The sequence below is a fragment of the Triplophysa dalaica genome, chromosome 6, assembly GCF_015846415.1.
Source record: "Triplophysa dalaica isolate WHDGS20190420 chromosome 6, ASM1584641v1, whole genome shotgun sequence".
Taxonomy (NCBI): Eukaryota; Metazoa; Chordata; class Actinopteri; order Cypriniformes; family Nemacheilidae; genus Triplophysa; species Triplophysa dalaica.
Genome location: NC_079547.1, coordinates 22,606,816 through 22,627,790, shown reverse-complemented (window position 1 = coordinate 22,627,790; position 20,975 = coordinate 22,606,816). Strand labels below are relative to the sequence as shown.

The 20,975-nt window shown below is 38.5% G+C and overlaps 1 protein-coding gene across 13 annotated transcripts in view; it reads left to right on the top strand.

Moving 5' to 3' along the window:
* The window catches only part of ptprt (protein tyrosine phosphatase receptor type T), a 198,911-nt gene that overhangs the window by 26,972 nt on the left and 150,964 nt on the right, over window positions 1-20,975 (top strand). For all 13 annotated transcript variants that reach the window (XM_056750549.1, XM_056750548.1, XM_056750550.1 and 10 more), the window contains exon 2: window positions 11,564-11,685. In XM_056750549.1, the coding sequence (XP_056606527.1) occupies window positions 11,564-11,685 (122 nt within the window). The remainder of the gene's footprint in view (window positions 1-11,563; window positions 11,686-20,975) is intronic.

Below are 20,975 nucleotides of genomic sequence, written 5' to 3'. Positions count from 1 at the left end.
TATTGATGACATGTTACAGGAACGGGGAGCTGACTGTTTGTCCCAGCTCCAAACGACATCAACACTGGACAGATTAATGGCATTGTACACACGAAAATAATGATTGGATGAATTAAAGACAGTCGAAGAGTCAATCATGTCTCTTTGACTGCAACCCAGTCCAGTTAAAACAAATCCAGTGCCAGATTTTCCCATTGAGTTACATTCAAAATGTGTGTGTGGGACAGTGGAGTACTGTAAGATTAGATGCTTTGCTTGATTGGGAATCCTCTCATAATATATAATAATTACACCGATCATTGCTTTCCCACCTCAGAGTGAGAGAGAGAGAGGCCAAATGAATTCAATTTCCTTTGAGCTCCTCCATGCTGATGAGGAGAAGGGCCTGATGGGATATGGAGAGGATGACATCACTCGTTTCACTAATCACTCCATCATCCAGCACTTCTGGGCTGTTCTCATCTTCCTCTGTCTGCTCATCCATCTGTCTCACTGTCTTTCATGTCTCTTCTGTTTTGCCTTCAAACTTTGTAATAAAGTTAAAACATCATTGGCTGGAGATCTTTCCGCTGTGCTTCGATCGTTGTTCTGAAACACCTTTGTCTGCATCTGAATTAAAACAAATATGAACATCCCATTTTGCTGACCAGCTAAACCATCGACTCCCAATTCTTAGTTTTAATCCTTGTGTCATTTTAAGGTAAAATGTATACTTTAAATTTGAACACGAGGTCACTTGGGATACAAGAAGAAATGAACAGTGGGCCATGTGGCATTACGTCACCGTGTACTCGGATGAAGAACAAAGGGCTTAGGGTACCATTTGAGGCAAGGCCCTTCTGCGTCCAGTCCCCCTTTCTCCTGTACGATCCCCTCTTCAGACAACAATGTGTGTGAAAGGAATGAGATGGCGAGGTTGAGTGGGTATCCCGGCAGAGCTCAGCTCAGACCTGTAAAGAGCACCTGAGAGAGAGAGAGAGAATATTGCAGTCCTCAAGAATCCGCTCTGAAACATGCCGCGTTTCTCCACACGACTGTTTCTCTTTGTTGGGTTAATGTAGGGGGTTAATTGTTGGCTCAACAGCTGCTCGAAGGCGATCACATGAACTCACAAATACACACAAACAGAAGTGCTAGAGACCTGATGCAGCTGACAATTCTGGGTCAGAACTAGACCTGAATACTGACAAGTTCCTACATAATACACAAATACAAATTGTCTCGTTGAATACTAATACACACCCCAGCTCTCACTGAGGCCACATGGGTGTTAAATGAGATTGGCAATTGAAATATGTTTTTATGGTAATTTACTGCCTCTGTTTTCTTTAGAAAGATAACCATTAGCTGCTGTCTGACACCTCACTAGGAACTGACCGGCCACTTTAAAGTTGTAAACTTAATTTTGTCATGTAGGCACTCACACAGAATTTTTGTTTAATATTTTATTTTCATACGCGTTTCCTTGTTTTAAGGAATATAAGTGAATGAATTATTTTTCATTATTTAATGAAATTATTATTTATTATAGCTTCCAATTTTAAAAATATCCCATAAAAATTGACATTTTCTGGCGCCTTAAAGTAACAGTTTCCCTCCGTAAAATGTCACATTGTTCAGGTATTTCTTGTAAATTTCTGGTCCTTCCTTGTAATTTGATGCTTTTTTACTGTATTTCAAAAATAGACTGTAAAAAAATCACACAAACACACTGAGGCTTTTGCGCCAGATATATACCTATAAAATAACATGTTTTTTGTGTAAATTTTACAGTTTTTGACCGTATTTTATTTTAAATCTCTTAAAACAGTAAAATAACAGTTTAACAGTGTACAATCCATAGCTTTGCCTCTATATTGCCATATCTGTTTGAAACATAAAATTGCATGTTACTTTATGTACTTATATTTGGATCGATCAAACTGACTTATTTTTATGTACCTGCTCAATAATCATAATTTTTTTCAACCCAAAAAGTTACAGATTGCAGCTTTAAATCAACAGAATTATTAACTGAAGGCTGTCCATTCTCTACTTGTTCGCTATGTACTGTCCTTGCAATAAAGAAACATTTCTCCGTTTGTGTTGCACAGAAGATAACTAGAATAATAACTGGAATAACTAAATAACAGTAATTAAATAATCGCAGAATTTACATTTTTGGCTTAACTACGTCTTTGCGCCCGAGCGTGAAAGACAAATCGATAAATGACTGTAATCTGCTCTCAAATAGTAGGGTTTTGTGTGTTATCATGAGCTTTTTGCAAGGACAAGCATGCGGGTGAAGAACTCTGACAATCATTTCTCACTCAGTACTTGAACTTTCCTTTTCTGCCCCTCTGATATTTTACACTCTGGGGTTTTTGACAGCCTGAGCGCCGTGAGGATTTCAAATGAGCGTGTTCTATTCGAACCCGAACGGAAGGGCACTTTAAAGTGCACTCTGACAATGCTTTTAGTGTTCCTCCTAAAACGCTCTCAATATTTTCACGTCCCTCCTGTCTTTTAGAGCTTCGATCATGCCGCTGCATGCCACTTTTGTCTTTTTTTACACTGATGTTTTGTCGAACATGTTTCGCACGTTATGAAAATGTCCCCGGAACAAAATTTCCCAAGAGTCACAAGTGACCCTGAGCATACAGGACGGAGACTAACAAAACCTAACAAACTGCGGTGGTTAATGTAACAGTTCCATTATTTCTTGTATATTGGACATGAAATTTTATGGTTTTACTGATTTGTGCAGTTTATTATTGTTTAGTATTCATGCTATTAGTTGAACGCTGAAGGGTTAAAAAAGAGAGTGTTCAATAGAGATTTTAGAGAGTAATGTCTGTATATTATAAAGTGTAATTTCTTACTTTTTAGTCCAAATGTAGTACAAAGGCTTTTTAATGCAAGTCAACCCTGTTGATTTATAATATGAGCATTTGTATTGGTCATAAGCTATTCACAACATTAATTGTATTTGGTGTCGTCATCTCTGTTGGTCCATACAACCTTATTGGTCGATAGTTGCAAGAGGCAAACTTATTAACAAATAAATGTGTTAGTATGGGAATAGAACACCTTTATTGTCATTGGACAGCTTAACAACGTAATTTTAGCTATTTCTTTGGTTGTAACACACATACAATAGTTTTGTCTTAATACCTGGCCACTATTAAACACGGTATGAACAGACAGAGTACGCCGCGTTCAACTCAATTTCTCACCTTTGTGAAGATTAACAGCTCCATTTGTTTCTTAAAAGACAGAGCAAGTGAAACTATGTTTGCGTGAGAAAAGCGTAAGATCCTGAATAACCTTTACCTCCTGGGCTGAGAAGTCTTAAATGGAGAGTTTAACAGCTCTTTGAAGCGTGTATTCCTCTGGCGTATGTGTGTGTGCACGCGTGTGAGTGTGGGTGCATATGAGCAAGTGATGGCAATTGAGCTGTTCGCAGTAGACAGAGATGGATGGTGATGCACTAACATATCAAAGCTTCTGTGTAAATGTGGGTGTGTGTTTGTGTGAATGTCTCTCTGCTGACTGCATGGGTTTGGATGATGGACCGCACACACAGACTCACTTCTTTAAATGCCAGTAGAATCTCTAAAAGTGTCAATTTCGCAATATGATGCTGATCACAAACGGTATGTTCGGCATAAAGGATGTTTATATCATGACCTGACCTAGTTTATGAAGGTCATTACATGGTGAAATTATTCTCATGACAATAAAACACCTCCGCACCCCCAAATTGATATTACTGTGACGGAGAACTTTTGAGTTTTCGTTTATGCTAACTAACTCTAACGCAAACATTGAGGTGTATTAGAATAATGAGAATTTTGATCTGAAAATGTGTTTTCTGTCTTGAAGTGATGTAAAACATCCATGTAAATTTACATAATTTAGGTTTTATACTTCAAAATGTTATGAAAAGTATGTATTTACATGCATACATCTTTAATAGCATATATCACGTTATTTAAACAAATCCACTATATAACACTCATGAGGTATCTGTGTTCGTCCAAATGTCCTCACTGTGTCTTCTCCGGGACAACCAGGAGGACATTTTTATTTATGACCCATCCAGAGCAGCAGAAACAGTTGTTTAGAGTTGCAAACGCAGACGCGTTTTACTGCCCGAACGAGCTTTCATTTCTCTAGTAATCATTTTTTAAGGGAAGAAAAACTGCAGGACAGGCAGTTTGTGGCAGCATATAATTTTTATTAGCAAATTTTTTAAGACCTAAAGTGCAGCGCTGGAACATTTGTCATTTTTAATCAGAGAGAGAGAGAGAGGGTCGAGTCTCCTGAGGTGTGCTACCTGGCGAGGCAGGTCTACCTGCTCCTGTGTGAATTTAGCCGTTTCCCTCCGTTGGCCTCTGCGGAGGGAAAAATAATTAACTTCCAAGGACACCGTGTGAAGCAGCGAGTCTCTCTGTCTGCGGGGGGACCTCCAGAAATGCAGGGAGAAAAGGTTGTATCTTACACTAAATACAACGTCACAGGGATAGGGAACAGATTATTTTTGCAAATATTATTAGCAGTAGTGCTTAAATGAGTTTCAGCTTTAAAGGTCAAATGTAGCAGCATCTAGTGGTGAGATTGCGAATTGCAACCAATGGCTCACTTCACCCTCTCCCCTCCTTTTTTCAAAGCAGTGTGGTTGCTGACACAGAATTATGATGTTGTCATGTTTTCGCTTCGAATTTATGAAACACGCTCCATAGAGCAGTTAGTCCATTTAGGATTACTGTAGAAACAACATGGTGAATTCCATGCAAGGGTCTAGTTATCAGGGTTTTTACCATAGAGAAAATTGGAGGCGGCCACCTCCGTCAAATTTCTTGCCGCCTCTGTCTCTCTGCAAAATTATGTTGGGTTTCTTCACATTAAACACTGCATGTTTTCAACAGACTCTCATTTGTAAATGCAGTTGAGGATTATGCCGCAAAAAAAGGCACTGTCTTGTTATTAGCCCAGTAAGGCGCTGAAGATTCGCAGAAAAAGAGCTAATAGGAGCTGTTTCACTGCTGTTCAGGTGAATATAGTTTGTATGCATCCAAGAACGTTCAAGGTTTCTTAATTTAACGTGGCGAACATCATTGTATGAATCAGCGTTATACATAGTATTGTTCACAGCGAGTTAGCCAGTATGACCCAACCCACAATGCAAACTAATAATTTGAACCGATTCATTTGAACTGTTGAAACTTTTCAGTCACTAGCGAATATGAAAGATCAGTGAATCATTCAAAGCGCAGTAAACCACAAGCGAACTAAGGATGTGAATGAGCTTTGCTCATTTAGTAAGACTGGTTAATTTAGTTGACCATTGTGGGTTAGTAGAATAGTTAGCAGAAAAGGATAAAAAGTGTTCTGTTTGGTTAAATTAAATTAAATTATTTAACATAATAACAGTCATTTTCATCAAATTTTTATGTTTTAAAATGTTAAGTTACGTTAGGCCTACACATGTGTGTGTGTTCAAGTTAAGGACGGCTACGCCTTTTTTTGAGACAGGAAAAACCCTGAGTTATGTATATTATATTGCATTTCTGTAAATAGATCCTCCAAAAATGGCTGAGGTTTAAGCCGACCTGCAACAGTAACAGAACTTTGGTATAGTTTTGGACCATCTAAAAGCAGTTTATCTTTAAAATTTTGCAGATCCCCGCGTCCCTTATGTGTCAAATTTATTATAGAGTAAAACTGGACATCAAATGCAGTTTCTTCTAAAGACAATCCGAGGAAGGGATTTAACACAGGCTTTTGCAGTAAAGCAAGAAAAGTAAGAATAATATCCGTATAAATCCTGCGTCTGTACCGAGACTCATTCCAGAGGTTCAAGGTTCAGAACAAAGCAAGTCCTGAGAAGTCTTTGATGCCACATTTCAGCTGAGTCAACTTTCAAGTTCTGTTGGTGAACATATGGCACGTGGTTAATTCATGCCAGTTACAATTAACAAAAGACTCCAAATAAGAAATAAAAATGTTGCCAATAGCTTGTTACATTTTCTCTTGCTCCGCAGGGGGAACGTGATCTGGCATCCGATTGAACCCTGCTTTTCTAATGCTGATATTTAACTCCAAAGTGTTGCAACCGAAGGTGTAAAATGTGATTTTAGCGAGTCGGGCTACGTGTGGATCCACAGGGGTATCGAGCCCCGTAATCCACGTAGCATTTTGAAGGCGCGAAAACCTACTCGAGCTGCACACACTTCCCACTCGCGATGGAAAATGTGTGAATGTCTGTTGTTGGATGACCCGAGTCCTGCTGTCTTTGTGTGGGTGTTGTGTGTACTAAATGAAATGCATCTGGTATATGGGGACGTATGAATGAGTTTGAACAATTAGGAAGTTGGCGTCGGGGAGGGTGGTAAATAACTGCCGTCACGTGGGTGGACGGCCAGTTTGTCTCCCCCGCTAAGGATTTGCGCTGTCCCTTCTGTTGTAAATGAAACTGGGAAATCAATGTCCGTCAAGCGGGCATGGCTGCACCTGTAACACCGATGATAGATGGGACAGATTTGTTGAGCACATTGGATTCGGTGGCCCGAGCCGACGAGGTTAAAGGCAGCAGGTGAGGTGGAAACAGCGGCATTAGCTCGGGTTAAAGGAGCTTTCTAAAATGAATGAGTGACAAGCCTGGTAGAGAGTGTGTGTGTGTCTTTTTGTGTTCTAGTAGGTGTCGGAAGACAGGAAACAAGCAAGCGTGTGATGTGGAGTTTCCTGGCGCATTGTAAGGCCGCGTCAGGCCACTCTTGACTAATTCAGAGCGACAAGCCATGCTGGGTTTCTCTCGAGGTGTGTGTGTACTAAACGCTTTTGTGTATGTTTGGGTGTGTATGTGCACACCTTGTGGATTAAATTGGCCCGCTTGCTCCTGGTTCGTGCTCCTGCTTGATCTGATTGGAGTTGTTCGGCTCGCTGGAGGAGGAGTGGAGCTTTCCGCTCTGGAACGCTGTGATCACAACAGCTGTCTGTTGCTTTCTGTAATATTTACAAAAAAGGTGGATGTATATAATAATACAATTTTTTATTAAGAGACCACTCCAAATTATAATGAGCATTTCTGGATTTATTGTGGCCATTACAGTATTAGTGTTTGTAGAATTTGAACAAAATCAAAACTTAGGAGTGAAAAAACCCTCCAACAGCAATGTGAAAGACTGACCGCATGACAAGACACATGAAAACCGAGGTTATCGCTTAAAAAAACTTTTCCTAAACACATGTACAAATATTACTGTTGTACTGCTTAAAGGTGAATTTGTTTTCTTTGCAGTATTTGAGATCTGAAAAAACACAGAGGATCTTTTCTGTCATTTAGCATAATTCCAATTTAGTTTAGTTTTACATTTTTTCATAGTTTTGAAGAGTGTACGAAATGTTCAAATTACAAAATAGTATCAATAAGTGATGCTAAACTTTTGTACAGTGGTGAAAATAATGGGAACGAAACTCATCTGTATGGTAGAAATGACTTGAATTCAATTCAATTGAATGTTAATTATCATAATAAATGTAATTTAACACGTTACTTTCACACAGATGAAAATAGAAACTAGATCAAGATGATGATATTACATGCAGCACTTGACTGCCGTAGGCCTATAAAGGAAGATGTTTGAGCTATTATCTGCGCTTACCGACGTGGACATAATCGCTTTAGTTTCAAACCCAGCATTTGTCTTTTCATTTAGAAATGGCGCTGGTGAAGACCTTGAGAAACACTGCATATGGTCCTTATTTGTCTAATGCGATTAAACTCCTAAAAATGAAAGCGAAGTCAATGTCTATTAACTTAAGATATTAAAAGGGGGAAGAAAACTGTAGTTTGAAACATTGAGTTTATATGGAAAATTTTGATCGGTCCACGTGATGGTAAAGTCAGCCGATGATGAGAATATAATGGGTTTAAATATTGTGTTCGGCATCTAAAAATAAAAACAGTATACATCTCTTTTAATGCACACAACTGTTGTTCTTCAGAGTGTAAACAAACTCTTCTGTCAATCGAGCGGATGTTGCCGCATCCCTTCCATATCTCACATCTTCATCTCTTCTGTCGGCAAACATCATGGCCAAGTTCATCAAAGTCTCCTGATAGGGCAGCAAGGAGGACTTGATTTGATAAACACCGTATTGACGGTGTGCCAGCAGCAGGGCGTATGTCAGCTACTGTATATTTCTCCTCTCATTGAGCTGTGAGAGAGGTAGAGACAGATGTTTGTGATTTTGAGTCTGGGTTTATTCAGCTGCCACGTCTGCTGATGATGAGCTCGCTGTTGCTTCTCTGCTTTGGGGTAACTTATCAATAATGGATCAAATTGGTTGGTGAAATTAATTAGAGGAGAGATGAAGAACTTGTGCTTGTTTTAGATTCGTGGGGAAGGGTCTGTTTGTGCAATGTAATCTCATTAGTATTTGTAGTTTTTTAAAGTGGGGTACCACATAATGCACATTTAAATGCACAATCGACGACAATCAAAAAACAGAATCAGGGCATCTTAAACATAAACATTGATGTGAAAAATAATACTGTACTGTAATAGGTAATTCATAGATTTTGTTGTGTTTTTACAGAGATGATGATAACACATTGGCCCATTTTTTTTTCTATTTGTTTTCCAAGATGCTGCATGCAACGGTGATCTTTTAAATGGGTAAAACTCAAACATATGTGCATATACTTTATATACCTTCACATTTTTTCCTGATTGTTTTTCATTCTTTATTGAACCAGGTTAAAAAATATGTTTCCAATAGTGACTTGGCCAAGAAAGCAGCAACATTTAACATCTATTGATATTATTGGCCACGTCCAAAATGCAGTTTTTGTATGATCGAAACTATAGGCCTGGGTGTCATAACTGTTTACTTCATATCCATGATATGAGCCATGATTTACAAAAACGATGCGAGACCTAATTTCTTCTTTTTCACAGCTGTCTAACTCAACCCCAGCGGGTCGACGTGTTCCACAAAACCCCGTCTTCGACTGCTTAATGATTTCCCTCTTTAGTTCGTTCGCCTATCTAGTGGCTCCCCCTGGAAACGTCTGAATATTTTAGATTTGTTGTTTTTTAGGTTTTGTGGGATTTCTTTGAGAATATCTTTGATGTGGTTTGATATTCTTGCCGGTATTGTAAGATCCGTCTTTTTTCAGCGCTTATGGCAAATTAATGATTTGTTGCAATTTAATCCTCTTGTGTAGCTTAATACACGAGGGCAAATTAAGACGGCGATGAATATTCGTTCCTTGAAATATGCAGTAATGTAAATGTAAGTGTGCTGCGGGCAAACGTTTCATCATGTTGAAGTTGCGTTTTTATCAAGAAGACACACTTAAGCAATTTCCACATTGTGTCGTATGGGAAAGAAAATCTGGTGGATCTGAGGTTATTTGACGCATTGTCACCACCGTCCAAAGATTTGGTAGAAGGATAGTTTGAGAAAAGGATAGAAAGGAATAGTTCAGCCCAATATGAAAATTCTTTCATCATTTACTCACCCTCGTGTCATTCCAAACCTGTGTGACTTTTCACTCTTCTGCAGAACACAAAAGAAGATATTTTGAAGGGCGTTAACCAAAATATTATTAGCCCCTGTTGACTTTCAATGTATGGAAAGAAAACTACAAATACATTTCTCAAAATATCTTAATTTGTCATACACATGTTTTAAATGATATAGTGTAAGGGTGAATAAACGATGAAAACATTTTGATTTTCGGATTAACATTGCAATTCTAAACGCAATTAATTTTACCATTAGTAATGTTCATTTATATTTATTATATATTATTTTATAATTTATATTTGTATATATCTCATTGACATAACCTGTAAACCTCATTTAAAAATTGCCAAAAAAATCCATGTACTATATTAATACGTTTTGCTTTATAATATTATTCATGCATTCATGACATCAAGACTAGATTACTGTAATGCACTTCTAGGTGGTTGCCCTGCGGGCCTATTACAAAAACTGCAACTGGTTCAAAACGCGGCAGCTCGAGTTCTTACACGTACAAAAAAGTATGAGCATATAACCCCGGTTCTGTCAACCTTGCACTGGTTACCTATAAAGCATCGCATTAACTTTAAGATCTTGCTTATTACCTATAAAGCCCTACATGGTCTAGCGCCGCAGTATTTGAATGAACTTCTATTGTATTACAGACCACCACGTACATTACGCTCTAAGGGGTCCTGTCAGTTGGTAATACCTAGAATTTCAAAATCAAGTGCAGGTGGTAGATCCTTTTCTTATCTAGCGCCTAAACTTTGGAATATTCTTCCCTGCACGGTCCGGGAGGCAGACACACTCTGTCAGTTTAAATCTAGACTAAAGACTCATCTTTTTAATCTTGCATACACTACACCTCCATAATATTAATCCTCAGAGGATTTAGGCTGCATTATTTAGATCAACCGGAACCAGGAACACATCCAACAACAAATGATGTACTTGTTGCATCAAAGAGTGCAGAACAGTACTCTACTCTCAGCCAGTCTTGTCTCTTTGTTCCAAGGTTACCGCAGGATGCAGTTCATGCCCAGACCTGATGGCAGAGCTGAGAATGGGAAGCGGTGACCTGACAAGTGCTAAGAGGATAGAGCTGGATAAAGGACGCGACAACTTTGTTTTTCCTACAACATTTCAAATGCTATTAGATTGTTAATGATAATCTTTAATTTTTATATTTTTATTAAGCCTTGTTGTGCAAGCACTGATGAGCTTGTGCAGAGGCAGCAGCTTTTGCCAGAGGGGAACTGGAATCCCCTGGTTGGGCCTGGGTTCCCCTGAGGTTTTTTTTCTCGATGGGAGTTTTGGGTTCCTCACCACCGTTTGCATATTGTTTTGCACTATCTGCCTGGCCGGGGGGGCTGCTTTAGAATTCATACTTGTATTTCCTTATGACCTTATTTCTATACTGTTTTCATCATTTGTTTTCTGGTTGGAAATGAGGGGGGACACGGGGGGCGGAGTTCTACATCAAAATGTTTCTGATTTTTATCTTTTATACATGAAATGGCATCTAAACACTACTTTTCTATACACTGAAAGTTTCATTTTCTCCATCCATGGTCTAAAAATATGAAATATGTGCCCGACTATAGCCTCCCCATGAATCTCAGCCATTTCCACCACTAGAAAGCTGCTTTGCAACACTGCAAACAGTGCAAAGCACTAAAGAAGTCTATTTGAATGGAATTGAACAGCTGACAGGGGGTCTCGCTGTGCATTGTTTCTCATTCGCCGCCCATTAGCCGTGACTATATTAACAACATATCACAGACTCGCGTACTGTCCCGCTAAAGCCAAGTATGGCAAAGCTCACGGTTACGATGCTAGAAGACGATGGCTTAAACCGAGTACATTTAATTAGTGCTATTTCATCCTGCCTTTTAATCCTTAGCTCGCGGCTAGCATAAAGCTTAATGCGGTGGAAAATGGTGTTTTTAGTGGAGATGAAGTAATGATGGTACTCTGTGGCTTAATCATGTTGACATATGCCATCTTCTCCCCTTCCCTCTCGTGTGGTTTCTGCAGGCAGCTGTTCGTTTGAAGAGCACTACAGTAATTGCGGCTACAGCGTGGCGTTGGGGACTAATGGCTTCGCCTGGGAGCAAGTCAACACCTGGGAGAGACCCTCCATGGATGCCGCGGTACCCACAGGTATGAACCCACAGGTGCACCTTCATCTTTTACTTTCTCTTTTCATACTTTTAAAGGGATAGCTCATCATTGATGCCCAAAACCAATTCGAGATTCAGATGTGGACACTATGATTTCTTTTTGCATTCCACGAGACCAAAAGGTTTGTGACGGATTTGCTGAATGCTGGGAGTGGATTAACCGATTCCCAGCGATCCTTTCTCCTCACTCATCTCTATCACCTCTCTTTAATTCTCTTCACTTTCTTTCCCATTCTCCTTCTGTTATATTGAGGAGGCACTTTGGCCTCCACTCCGTCTGGAAGTCTATCTCTCCCATCCCGTCTCTCTCGGAAACTCGGCAGCAGTTCACGGCGAGACAAATGGCAATCAAGTTGGCTGTCAGTCTCACTCAGTCGTCTCCTGCAGCGCTCAACAACCTCTGTCTCGCTGCGCCCTCAAAGACAATAGAGTCAGCTACACAACTGCGTCTCGCCCGCGAGCTTATTTAACCCCGTTTGCTCCGTGCACACTACATCTGACACCGAACCGTTGCGGCTTTCACACACGCCGCTAGAAAGATGTTTGATCCTTATAAATGATCATTTTGGGGTTAGTGAGCTCTGTTAAGGCCCCTAAAATATTGTGGAGTCATATAATGAAAGCACATTTACGGTTTGTTATGGTGTTCACATAAGACTGGAGTTTGATAAGTCAGTGTTTTCCAACTAGAAGATGTCATTGACATCAACGAGATGAAATGGAGAGCGAACGGAAATTTGGCTTTAAGGGATAGTTCACACAAAAATGAAAATTCTGTAATTAATTTACTGACCCTCATGTTGTTTCAGAACTGTACCAATTTCATTGCTCTGTTGAACACAAGAGAAGCTATTTAGAATAATATGTGAGCCTGGATTACAAAACCAGTCTTAAGTAGTACGGGAACATTTTTAGTATAACCCAAAAATACATTGTATGAGTCAAAATTATTGATTTTTCTTTTATGCCAAAAATCATTAGGATATTAAGAAAAGATCATGTTCCATGAAGATATTCTGTAAATGTCTTCCATAAATATATGAAAACGTTATTTCTTTGAGTGGATGGTCTGCTACAGTGCCTCTGATAAATAACTTCAAAGGCAATTTTCTCAAAATGTTGATTTTTTTGCACCCTTAGATTCAAGAGTTTTAAATGGCTGTACCTCCGCCAGATATCGTCCTATCCTAACCATACATCAAAAGAAAGCTAGTTTATTCAGCTTTCATGCGATGTAAAAATCTCCATTTCAGAAAATAGACCCAAGAGACTGGTTTTGTCATCCAGGCTATTCTGGGGCACCACTGACTACCATAGTAGTTTTGTTTCATACCATGGAAGTCAATAGTGACCCAGAACTGATAGGTTACAGACATTCTTCCAAATATCATCACTTGAGAAAAAGAGCCAGAAATCTCATAAACGCCTCCATTAGTTTCAGTAGAGGTCTCAACAATGTATCAAACTGAGCTCAGATTTGCCAAGTCTACAATCAAAAGTCAATATTATTGCATCAAGTTGATCTAAAATTCATAAAATCTACATGAACAGCTCGTCCCCAAAAATACTCTTAATGTATTTTAATAGTTGTCTCATTTGTATCCGTTTCTGTTTCAGCTAAGCGATTCTAGCAGAAACATCTGAGACAAAGTTAATGAAAGAAAAGCTAAGAAGTCTATGAATTCCCCCCGAGCTGTGAAAGAGAAACATCTAAATTTACTCAGATTTAGGTCTTCATGACGGCCAGTGTAAAGCCCTAAATCAAAACCGATCGAAACCCACTCTTTTAAGAAATCAGGGTCATCATCAGCATCAAACAAACTCCAGGAGGCAACATCAAAGTCTACAGATTTTATTTTCTCAATCGAGGGCACTACCATCAGGCTCAATCTGATAAAAATACACACGCACCCATTAATAAATAAACGTCTGGAACAGAACCATCTGCACGTGCGTAGATGTCATCATGATCTGTTTGTCTAACCAGGAGAGGAAATTGGGCCGCGGCACGATCCTTCCGTCATTAAACCCCGCTGAGACGTGCGGATATCAGCCCGTCTGTCCTCTGTGATTGTGGGCGGCACTTAGTGCAATGTTCAACGAATTACACGCAGCATGCAGAAGACTTAATGAACACGGTCGGTTGTGGAGTTAAGCAGAGGGAAATCTTGATTCTCACAGGTTGCTCTTACAAAGCTCACAAGACTTAAAGTGGATTTGTGTCATTCCTGCTTCATTTGCAATCAATGTCATAAGAAAGAAAAATCACAGATGAGATCTTTTTAATATTAGAAGAAATTAATGAAAGCAAATGAAGAGCAAAGGGAAACTTTCGCTTACGTCTCTCAGATATTTCTCCTAAGAAAAAGAGTCACAAACGTCTCAAATAGAGTTTCAGAAGAGATCTCAGCAATGTCACGAACTGAGCTCAGATTTGTTAACACAATGCTCTTACCACTGAGCTACAGGAAAGCTTTTAATTTCCCTAAACTATTTTGGGAGAAAAAGTTGATACGCAAATGAGACGCAACATGTTTTTCAAATTTTCCCAATGAGACTCTCGATTTGCTTCCTGTTTGGTCTCATTGCGTGAGACACAAATGAGGTTTTATAAAGCTCTACATTGACCGAAAGACAAAAGGCAAGAGGTCAGAGAGGTGGTGAGAGATGATGGAGACTCAGGTGTGGATGAGAAGGTGTTATTGTATTCTTACAGGAGGGGTGAAGAGGCCTGTCAGTCGCCGCTGTTTCTTTTCATTCCTCGGTGGACCGCGGGTCACGGGCATCAATACGATCCATTCTTCTCATTACTGCAGCTCTCAGGGGGTTTCACAGACAAGCTCCTCCAGAGAAAACACGACTTCTCTAAAGTGTTTGTGAATGAATGCTGTGGACAGGTGCACAGGCTCTTATGTGGCAGGCTGGGTGAGGGCACAAATGGAGAATTTCAGTGGCAAACTCTTCTGGTTGTTTATTAGAGAAGTATCAGGTACCAGTTCTGTACCATAGTTTACTATAGTAGCATCCGTTTTGATGTTTAAAGGAGTAATTCACCCAAAAATACATCTTCTTTAGTGGGTTAATAAATATCAAAATGAAAAAGCAAAATCACAGTCTTTTAAGAGGTGCAGCATTTAATATTTGTGCTTATTTAGTGAAACCGAAACTAATATAAACCCATCCAAGTGATACAAAATCTCAAAACTTTGAATCTCATTGGTTCTTGCTTGTCATGTGATTTTATCTCACGAGGGATGTGTAAATGAGATTTAAAGTTATCGATGCTATTGCCATATTTGAATTAAGTGCTCTGAATTGCTCATTTTGGTTAAATTTTTGCTAAATAATCTTGAAATATGTGTTGTTTTCTCTCGAAAACCTGATTTTTTTACCAATTGGAGTCATTTGGATTCCTCCAATGATGGTGTTTGGGCTTTTTTGAGCTTTATATGCATAGTTCAACCCATAATGAAAATTCTGTCATCATTTACTCACCCTCTTATCATTTTAAACCTGTATGACTTTCTTTCTTCTGCAAAACACAAAAGAAGATATTTTTAAGAATGTTAATAAATTAAAACCGTTGGTCCCCACTTAAAGCAGTGGGTATCAACGGTTTTCTGATACCAACAATCTTCAAAATATCTTCTTTTGTGTTCCGCAGAAGTTCATACTGGTCTAAATTACATGGGGGTGACTATAGATTTATATTTTAGGGTGAACCATCCCTTTTAAAATTTGAATCTCGTGAAAGAAGATGACAGCATTTTAATATAAAGTGATTTGTGTTTAATTGAAGAAAAGAAGTCATAAACATCTGGAATGGTGTTAGGGTGAGTAAATAATGAGAGAATTTTCATTTTTGGGTGAACTGTTCCTTTAAGTGAAGACTAAGTACGCTGAAGTTTGAAAGTTTTGTCATTTTACGCCAATCAAATTCTGTTTCAGACACATCAAACTCAATTAGTTGTAATCATGCCAAAGCCTGTTTCACGCGTTTCATTTCATGTTTGAAATATTAGATTAAGACGTCTCCAGTGTTGCGTATTTTTAGACTGTCAGAGGGTCGCCGCTGTGCTCTCTAAAAATGAAAAATCCTTTCGAATGGTTTAGACGTTGAGCAGCATAGCATTTTTTTATTTATAAAACCTTTTGAAATCTTTTACGGACTTACTGAGGTGTGCTCAACGTGTTTATTTTCAAATGTGTTTACACGGCGTTTGACAGACAGATGAAAAGCCCCTGGCCTAATTTTAGTTTTCCTTCACTTTCTTTCTTCCGATTTCTCATGCTTGTCTGATATTTGTCTTAACATTTCTTGGCTCTGATTGGCTAAAGCTATCAACAAATCATCTGCAATCAAAACCCAGGTCTCAGATCTGTCATTTAATCATGACAAATGTTTTACATGCGGGCGACCACTCGGGTCTCCACAGGCCCTTTGTGTTCGGTGCAGTTTTTTGGTATGTTAATCGAGTTGTGAATTATGGGTTGTCTGGGCAAAACTGCAATAATGTGCTTGTTATAAATGGTTGGCGAGGGTAAACGGTGTTGTTAGCCTTTCGCTTTCCCTTTTTTCGTTTACGTCTTTTTTTGTTCTTGGTGATGATTTGAGGACTCTCATGGGTCGCACCGCTTGATTGCATGTCTGATTTCTTTCTCTTTACGATGAATGCGTGGGGTTGAAAAGGTCACGACTGAAGATAAATTGACAACGAAAGAGCTCTACGCAAGCGGTTGAGTAAAAACACACACAGATTAGTCATATAGATAACACAAACACACTTTTATATACTCATGTTCACACACACCAATGTTTAAAAGGATAGTTTACCCCCCAAAAAAGGTCATCATTTTCTCACCCTCTTATCATTTTAAACCTGTATGACTTTCTTTCTTCTGCAAAACACAAAAGAAGATATTTTGAAGAATGTTAATAAATTAAAACCGTTGGTCCCCACTTAAAGCAGTGGGTATCAACGGTTTTCTGATACCAACAATCTTCAAAATATCTTCTTTTGTGTTCCGCAGAAGTTCATACTGGTCTAAATTACATGGGGGTGACTATAGATTTATATTTTAGGGTGAACCATCCCTTTTAAAATTTGAATCTCGTGAAAGAAGATGACAGCATTTTAATATAAAGTGATTTGTGTTTAATTGAAGAAAAGAAGTCATAAACATCTGGAATGGTGTTAGGGTGAGTAAATAATGAGAGAATTTTCATTTTTGGGTGAACTGTTCCTTTAAGTGAAGACTAAGTACGCTGAAGTTTGAAAGTTTTGTCATTTTACGCCAATCAAATTCTGTTTCAGACACATCAAACTCAATTAGTTGTAATCATGCCAAAGCCTGTTTCACGCGTTTCATTTCATGTTTGAAATATTAGATTAAGACGTCTCCAGTGTTGCGTATTTTTAGACTGTCAGAGGGTCGCCGCTGTGCTCTCTAAAAATGAAAAATCCTTTCGAATGGTTTAGACGTTGAGCAGCATAGCATTTTTTTATTTATAAAACCTTTTGAAATCTTTTACGGACTTACTGAGGTGTGCTCAACGTGTTTATTTTCAAATGTGTTTACACGGCGTTTGACAGACAGATGAAAAGCCCCTGGCCTAATTTTAGTTTTCCTTCACTTTCTTTCTTCCGATTTCTCATGCTTGTCTGATATTTGTCTTAACATTTCTTGGCTCTGATTGGCTAAAGCTATCAACAAATCATCTGCAATCAAAACCCAGGTCTCAGATCTGTCATTTAATCATGACAAATGTTTTACATGCGGGCGACCACTCGGGTCTCCACAGGCCCTTTGTGTTCGGTGCAGTTTTTTGGTATGTTAATCGAGTTGTGAATTATGGGTTGTCTGGGCAAAACTGCAATAATGTGCTTGTTATAAATGGTTGGCGAGGGTAAACGGTGTTGTTAGCCTTTCGCTTTCCCTTTTTTCGTTTACGTCTTTTTTTGTTCTTGGTGATGATTTGAGGACTCTCATGGGTCGCACCGCTTGATTGCATGTCTGATTTCTTTCTCTTTACGATGAGTGCGTGGGGTTGAAAAGGTCACGACTGAAGATAAATTGACAACGAAAGAGCTCTACGCAAGCGGTTGAGTAAAAACACACACAGATTAGTCATATAGATAACACAAACACACTTTTATATACTCATGTTCACACACACCAATGTTTAAAAGGATAGTTTACCCCCCAAAAAAGGTCATCATTTTCTCACCCTCATATCATTTCAAACCTGTATGACTTTCTTTCTTTTGTAGAACACTAAATAAGATATTCGAAGAAAGTAACTGATAACTGAACAGCGCTGGCACCCATTTACTTCTATTGAACGGAAACAAAACCAATGGAAGTGAATGGGTGCCGGTTACCAAGATTTTTCAAAATATCTTCGTTTGTGTTCTGCGGAAGACAGAAAGTCATATGGTTTTGAAATGACAAGACGACGAGTAGATGATGACACAATTTTCATTTTTGGGTCGCATTAACTAACAGTAACATTCCATCCTAACCTGATAAGTGTAAGAAAAGCATCATATTTAGAAACATTTCTTATATTTTTGTGCAGTCAGAAAATGACAATGTTTATTTTTGGGTGACAGCCAATCAGAAACCAAGAAAACATTGATTAGCATGAGACTCTTAATGGAGCCCTTTTTTAGTAGATTGGTTACCATTTGTATTACCTTCGTTTTACACTATATTTCAAGTTATATAATTTGTTTAAAGTTATTTATTATGCTAAGACCATAGGAAATTTGTTTCTAAAAAGGTTACTATAGTTTAAGGATTGTTAAATGGATAGTTCCCCCAAAATAGAAAATTCTGTCATTATTTTTCCCCTTCATGTCTTTCCAACCGTGTACATGTACAGTATATGAATTATTCATCTGTGTAACACAAATTAAGATATTTTGAGAAATGTCTCAGTGGTTTTGTGTCTATACAATTGAAGTCCCTTGTTTGTCCTTCAAAATGTCTTTATTTGTGTTCTGCAGAAGAAGAAAGTCATACAGGTTTGTTGGGACATGAGAGTAAATAACATGTTCGAACTACCCCTTAATTTTTGTAAGGACTTGGGAGTAGAAGGTTCTTAGCATTAATGTCTTAAAACTTATTGAGACACATAGAAGAAGAGCAAGGAACAAAGGTTTTAAAAGCTTTAAAGGGATAGTTCATCCAAAAATGAAAATTCTGTCATCATTTACTCTCAGGTTGTTTTAAACCTGTGTAAATGTCTGATGAACACAAAGAAAGATATTTGGAAGAATGTTAGCAGTTTTCAGTTCTGGGACATCATCGACTACCATAGTGGGAAAATATATTGTATTTTTTTGTTTTGTTGAACACAAAATAAGACATTTTGAGGAATTTAGGAAAACAAAGAGTTCTCAGGCTTCTCTGACTAGCATTTAATTCTTCCCAGTATGATATTCAATGATGGCTCGGAACTGAAAATGACTTACATTCTTCAAAATATCTTTCATACAGGTCATTTATACAGGTATGATGAGTAAATGATGACAGAATATTTATTTCGGAACAACTATCCCTTTAAGTTAGCCTTCGTGTCTAAAAGATTGACAAAACAAAAGAGAAAACAGGCAGCTTTAGAGAGTGATATAGAGAGAGAGATAGTAGCTTTAGCGGTCTATCTCAACACACATCACTCCTGTTTACTGATTTCCAGGCTCCAATAAAGCAAAGCAGCAGCTTATAAGAGTGTCCTGCTGTGAGCTGCTGGAATGAAGCTCTCACACTGGGGACCCGACTGCTAAGAGCCCTCCACTCTTCCCTATTCCTTTCACACCCTCCTCTTTTTCTTCCTCCCCCTCCCGTATCTGCCGAATTCATCACACCTTCCGCTGACACGCTGCTTTCATTAAACCTTTCTCTGGCCCTCCACTGACTTACATCACTTTGTTCTGGTTTCCATGCATCGACAAACACACTCCAAGCGACACGTTCACACTCGCAGACTGGCACACGTACGCACAGCTCGCTCGGCGGGACAGAACGCCGCTGTGCGGCTCGGGTCAGGAATCAGAGATTGTGATTAATAAGAAAAAAACACGTTCATCTGTTCTGTGCAGAAAAACTAATGTTGGTTTTCCACTTTGCGTTAATGGGGTTTTGACGCACGCGATCTGGATTTATTATTTTATTTATTTTTTCAAAGATGCATCAAATAACCTGTTTACCCTTTAATTTCAAATTACATATTCAATGTGTAAAAAAAACCCATCACAGGGTAAAAAGCTTCATTAGGACTCATTCTCTTTATGAAAAAGTGGTTTAGAATAGTTTCAATATCATTTATTTCCTTAACAAAGTTATTAATCAACCTGTTAATTAATCGCAACTTGTTTTTTTAAGATCGGGATCCAAAGTTCCCTAAACGTTATAGACTTAGTGATACTACAAGACTTTTCTTCCATCAGCTTTTGGGTTTGATAGACATGCAGACTCGGAGGCCCTGTGATCGTCTGTCACAAATCATTCTGTTATTCCTCAATACGTCCATTTTTTTATCATATCGCTTATGTCTTCATCTTCTCCATTTAGTAATCCTTTTATCTAGTGCTTGGATAATAAAATTTTCGAATCACTTCTGTGTCGGGAAGAAAGACTTCATGTTATCCATCACTTGTAACAAAGGCCGGCATTTTGCAGTCTGGTGACGACCTTGACAAGCTTGTGGTTGTGTGGTCTTCTTTTCCCACCATTCCCAAAGAAAAAAGAGGAAAGTGTAACCTTAAGTCAATGCCATCGTTTGACTGGCAGAGCATTTTAAAGCCATTGCCGTCAGAATCAATATGACCCCAGAGAGAGACCAAGGGAGTTTAGGACGGACTGGTAATATCTTTTTTATTTTTTGGGGGGGTGAGGATACAGTTACAAAAATGCACCACAGCCTAAATAAGGACAAAATTTGACTAATATTTTCAAGCTTTAAAACAATTGATGGTTGTGAATGGGTGGATTGTTATACCGGCCCTCTTCCAACAACTGTATGTCTTTGTATAATTTATATTGTACACTTTTATATGAAATCACCACCTTGCAAAATAGTTACATTGTACTGTGAGATCAGGCTGGAAGTTTTATGGTCATATAATATTTTTGGCCACTCACACGATGTAAAACACTTTGCAGGGCTGTTCAACGATTAACTGCGATTAATCGCATACAGAATTAATTTTTGCATACAATAAGTCTGTGCAGTGTGCATATTAAGTTTTATTTATAAACACATGC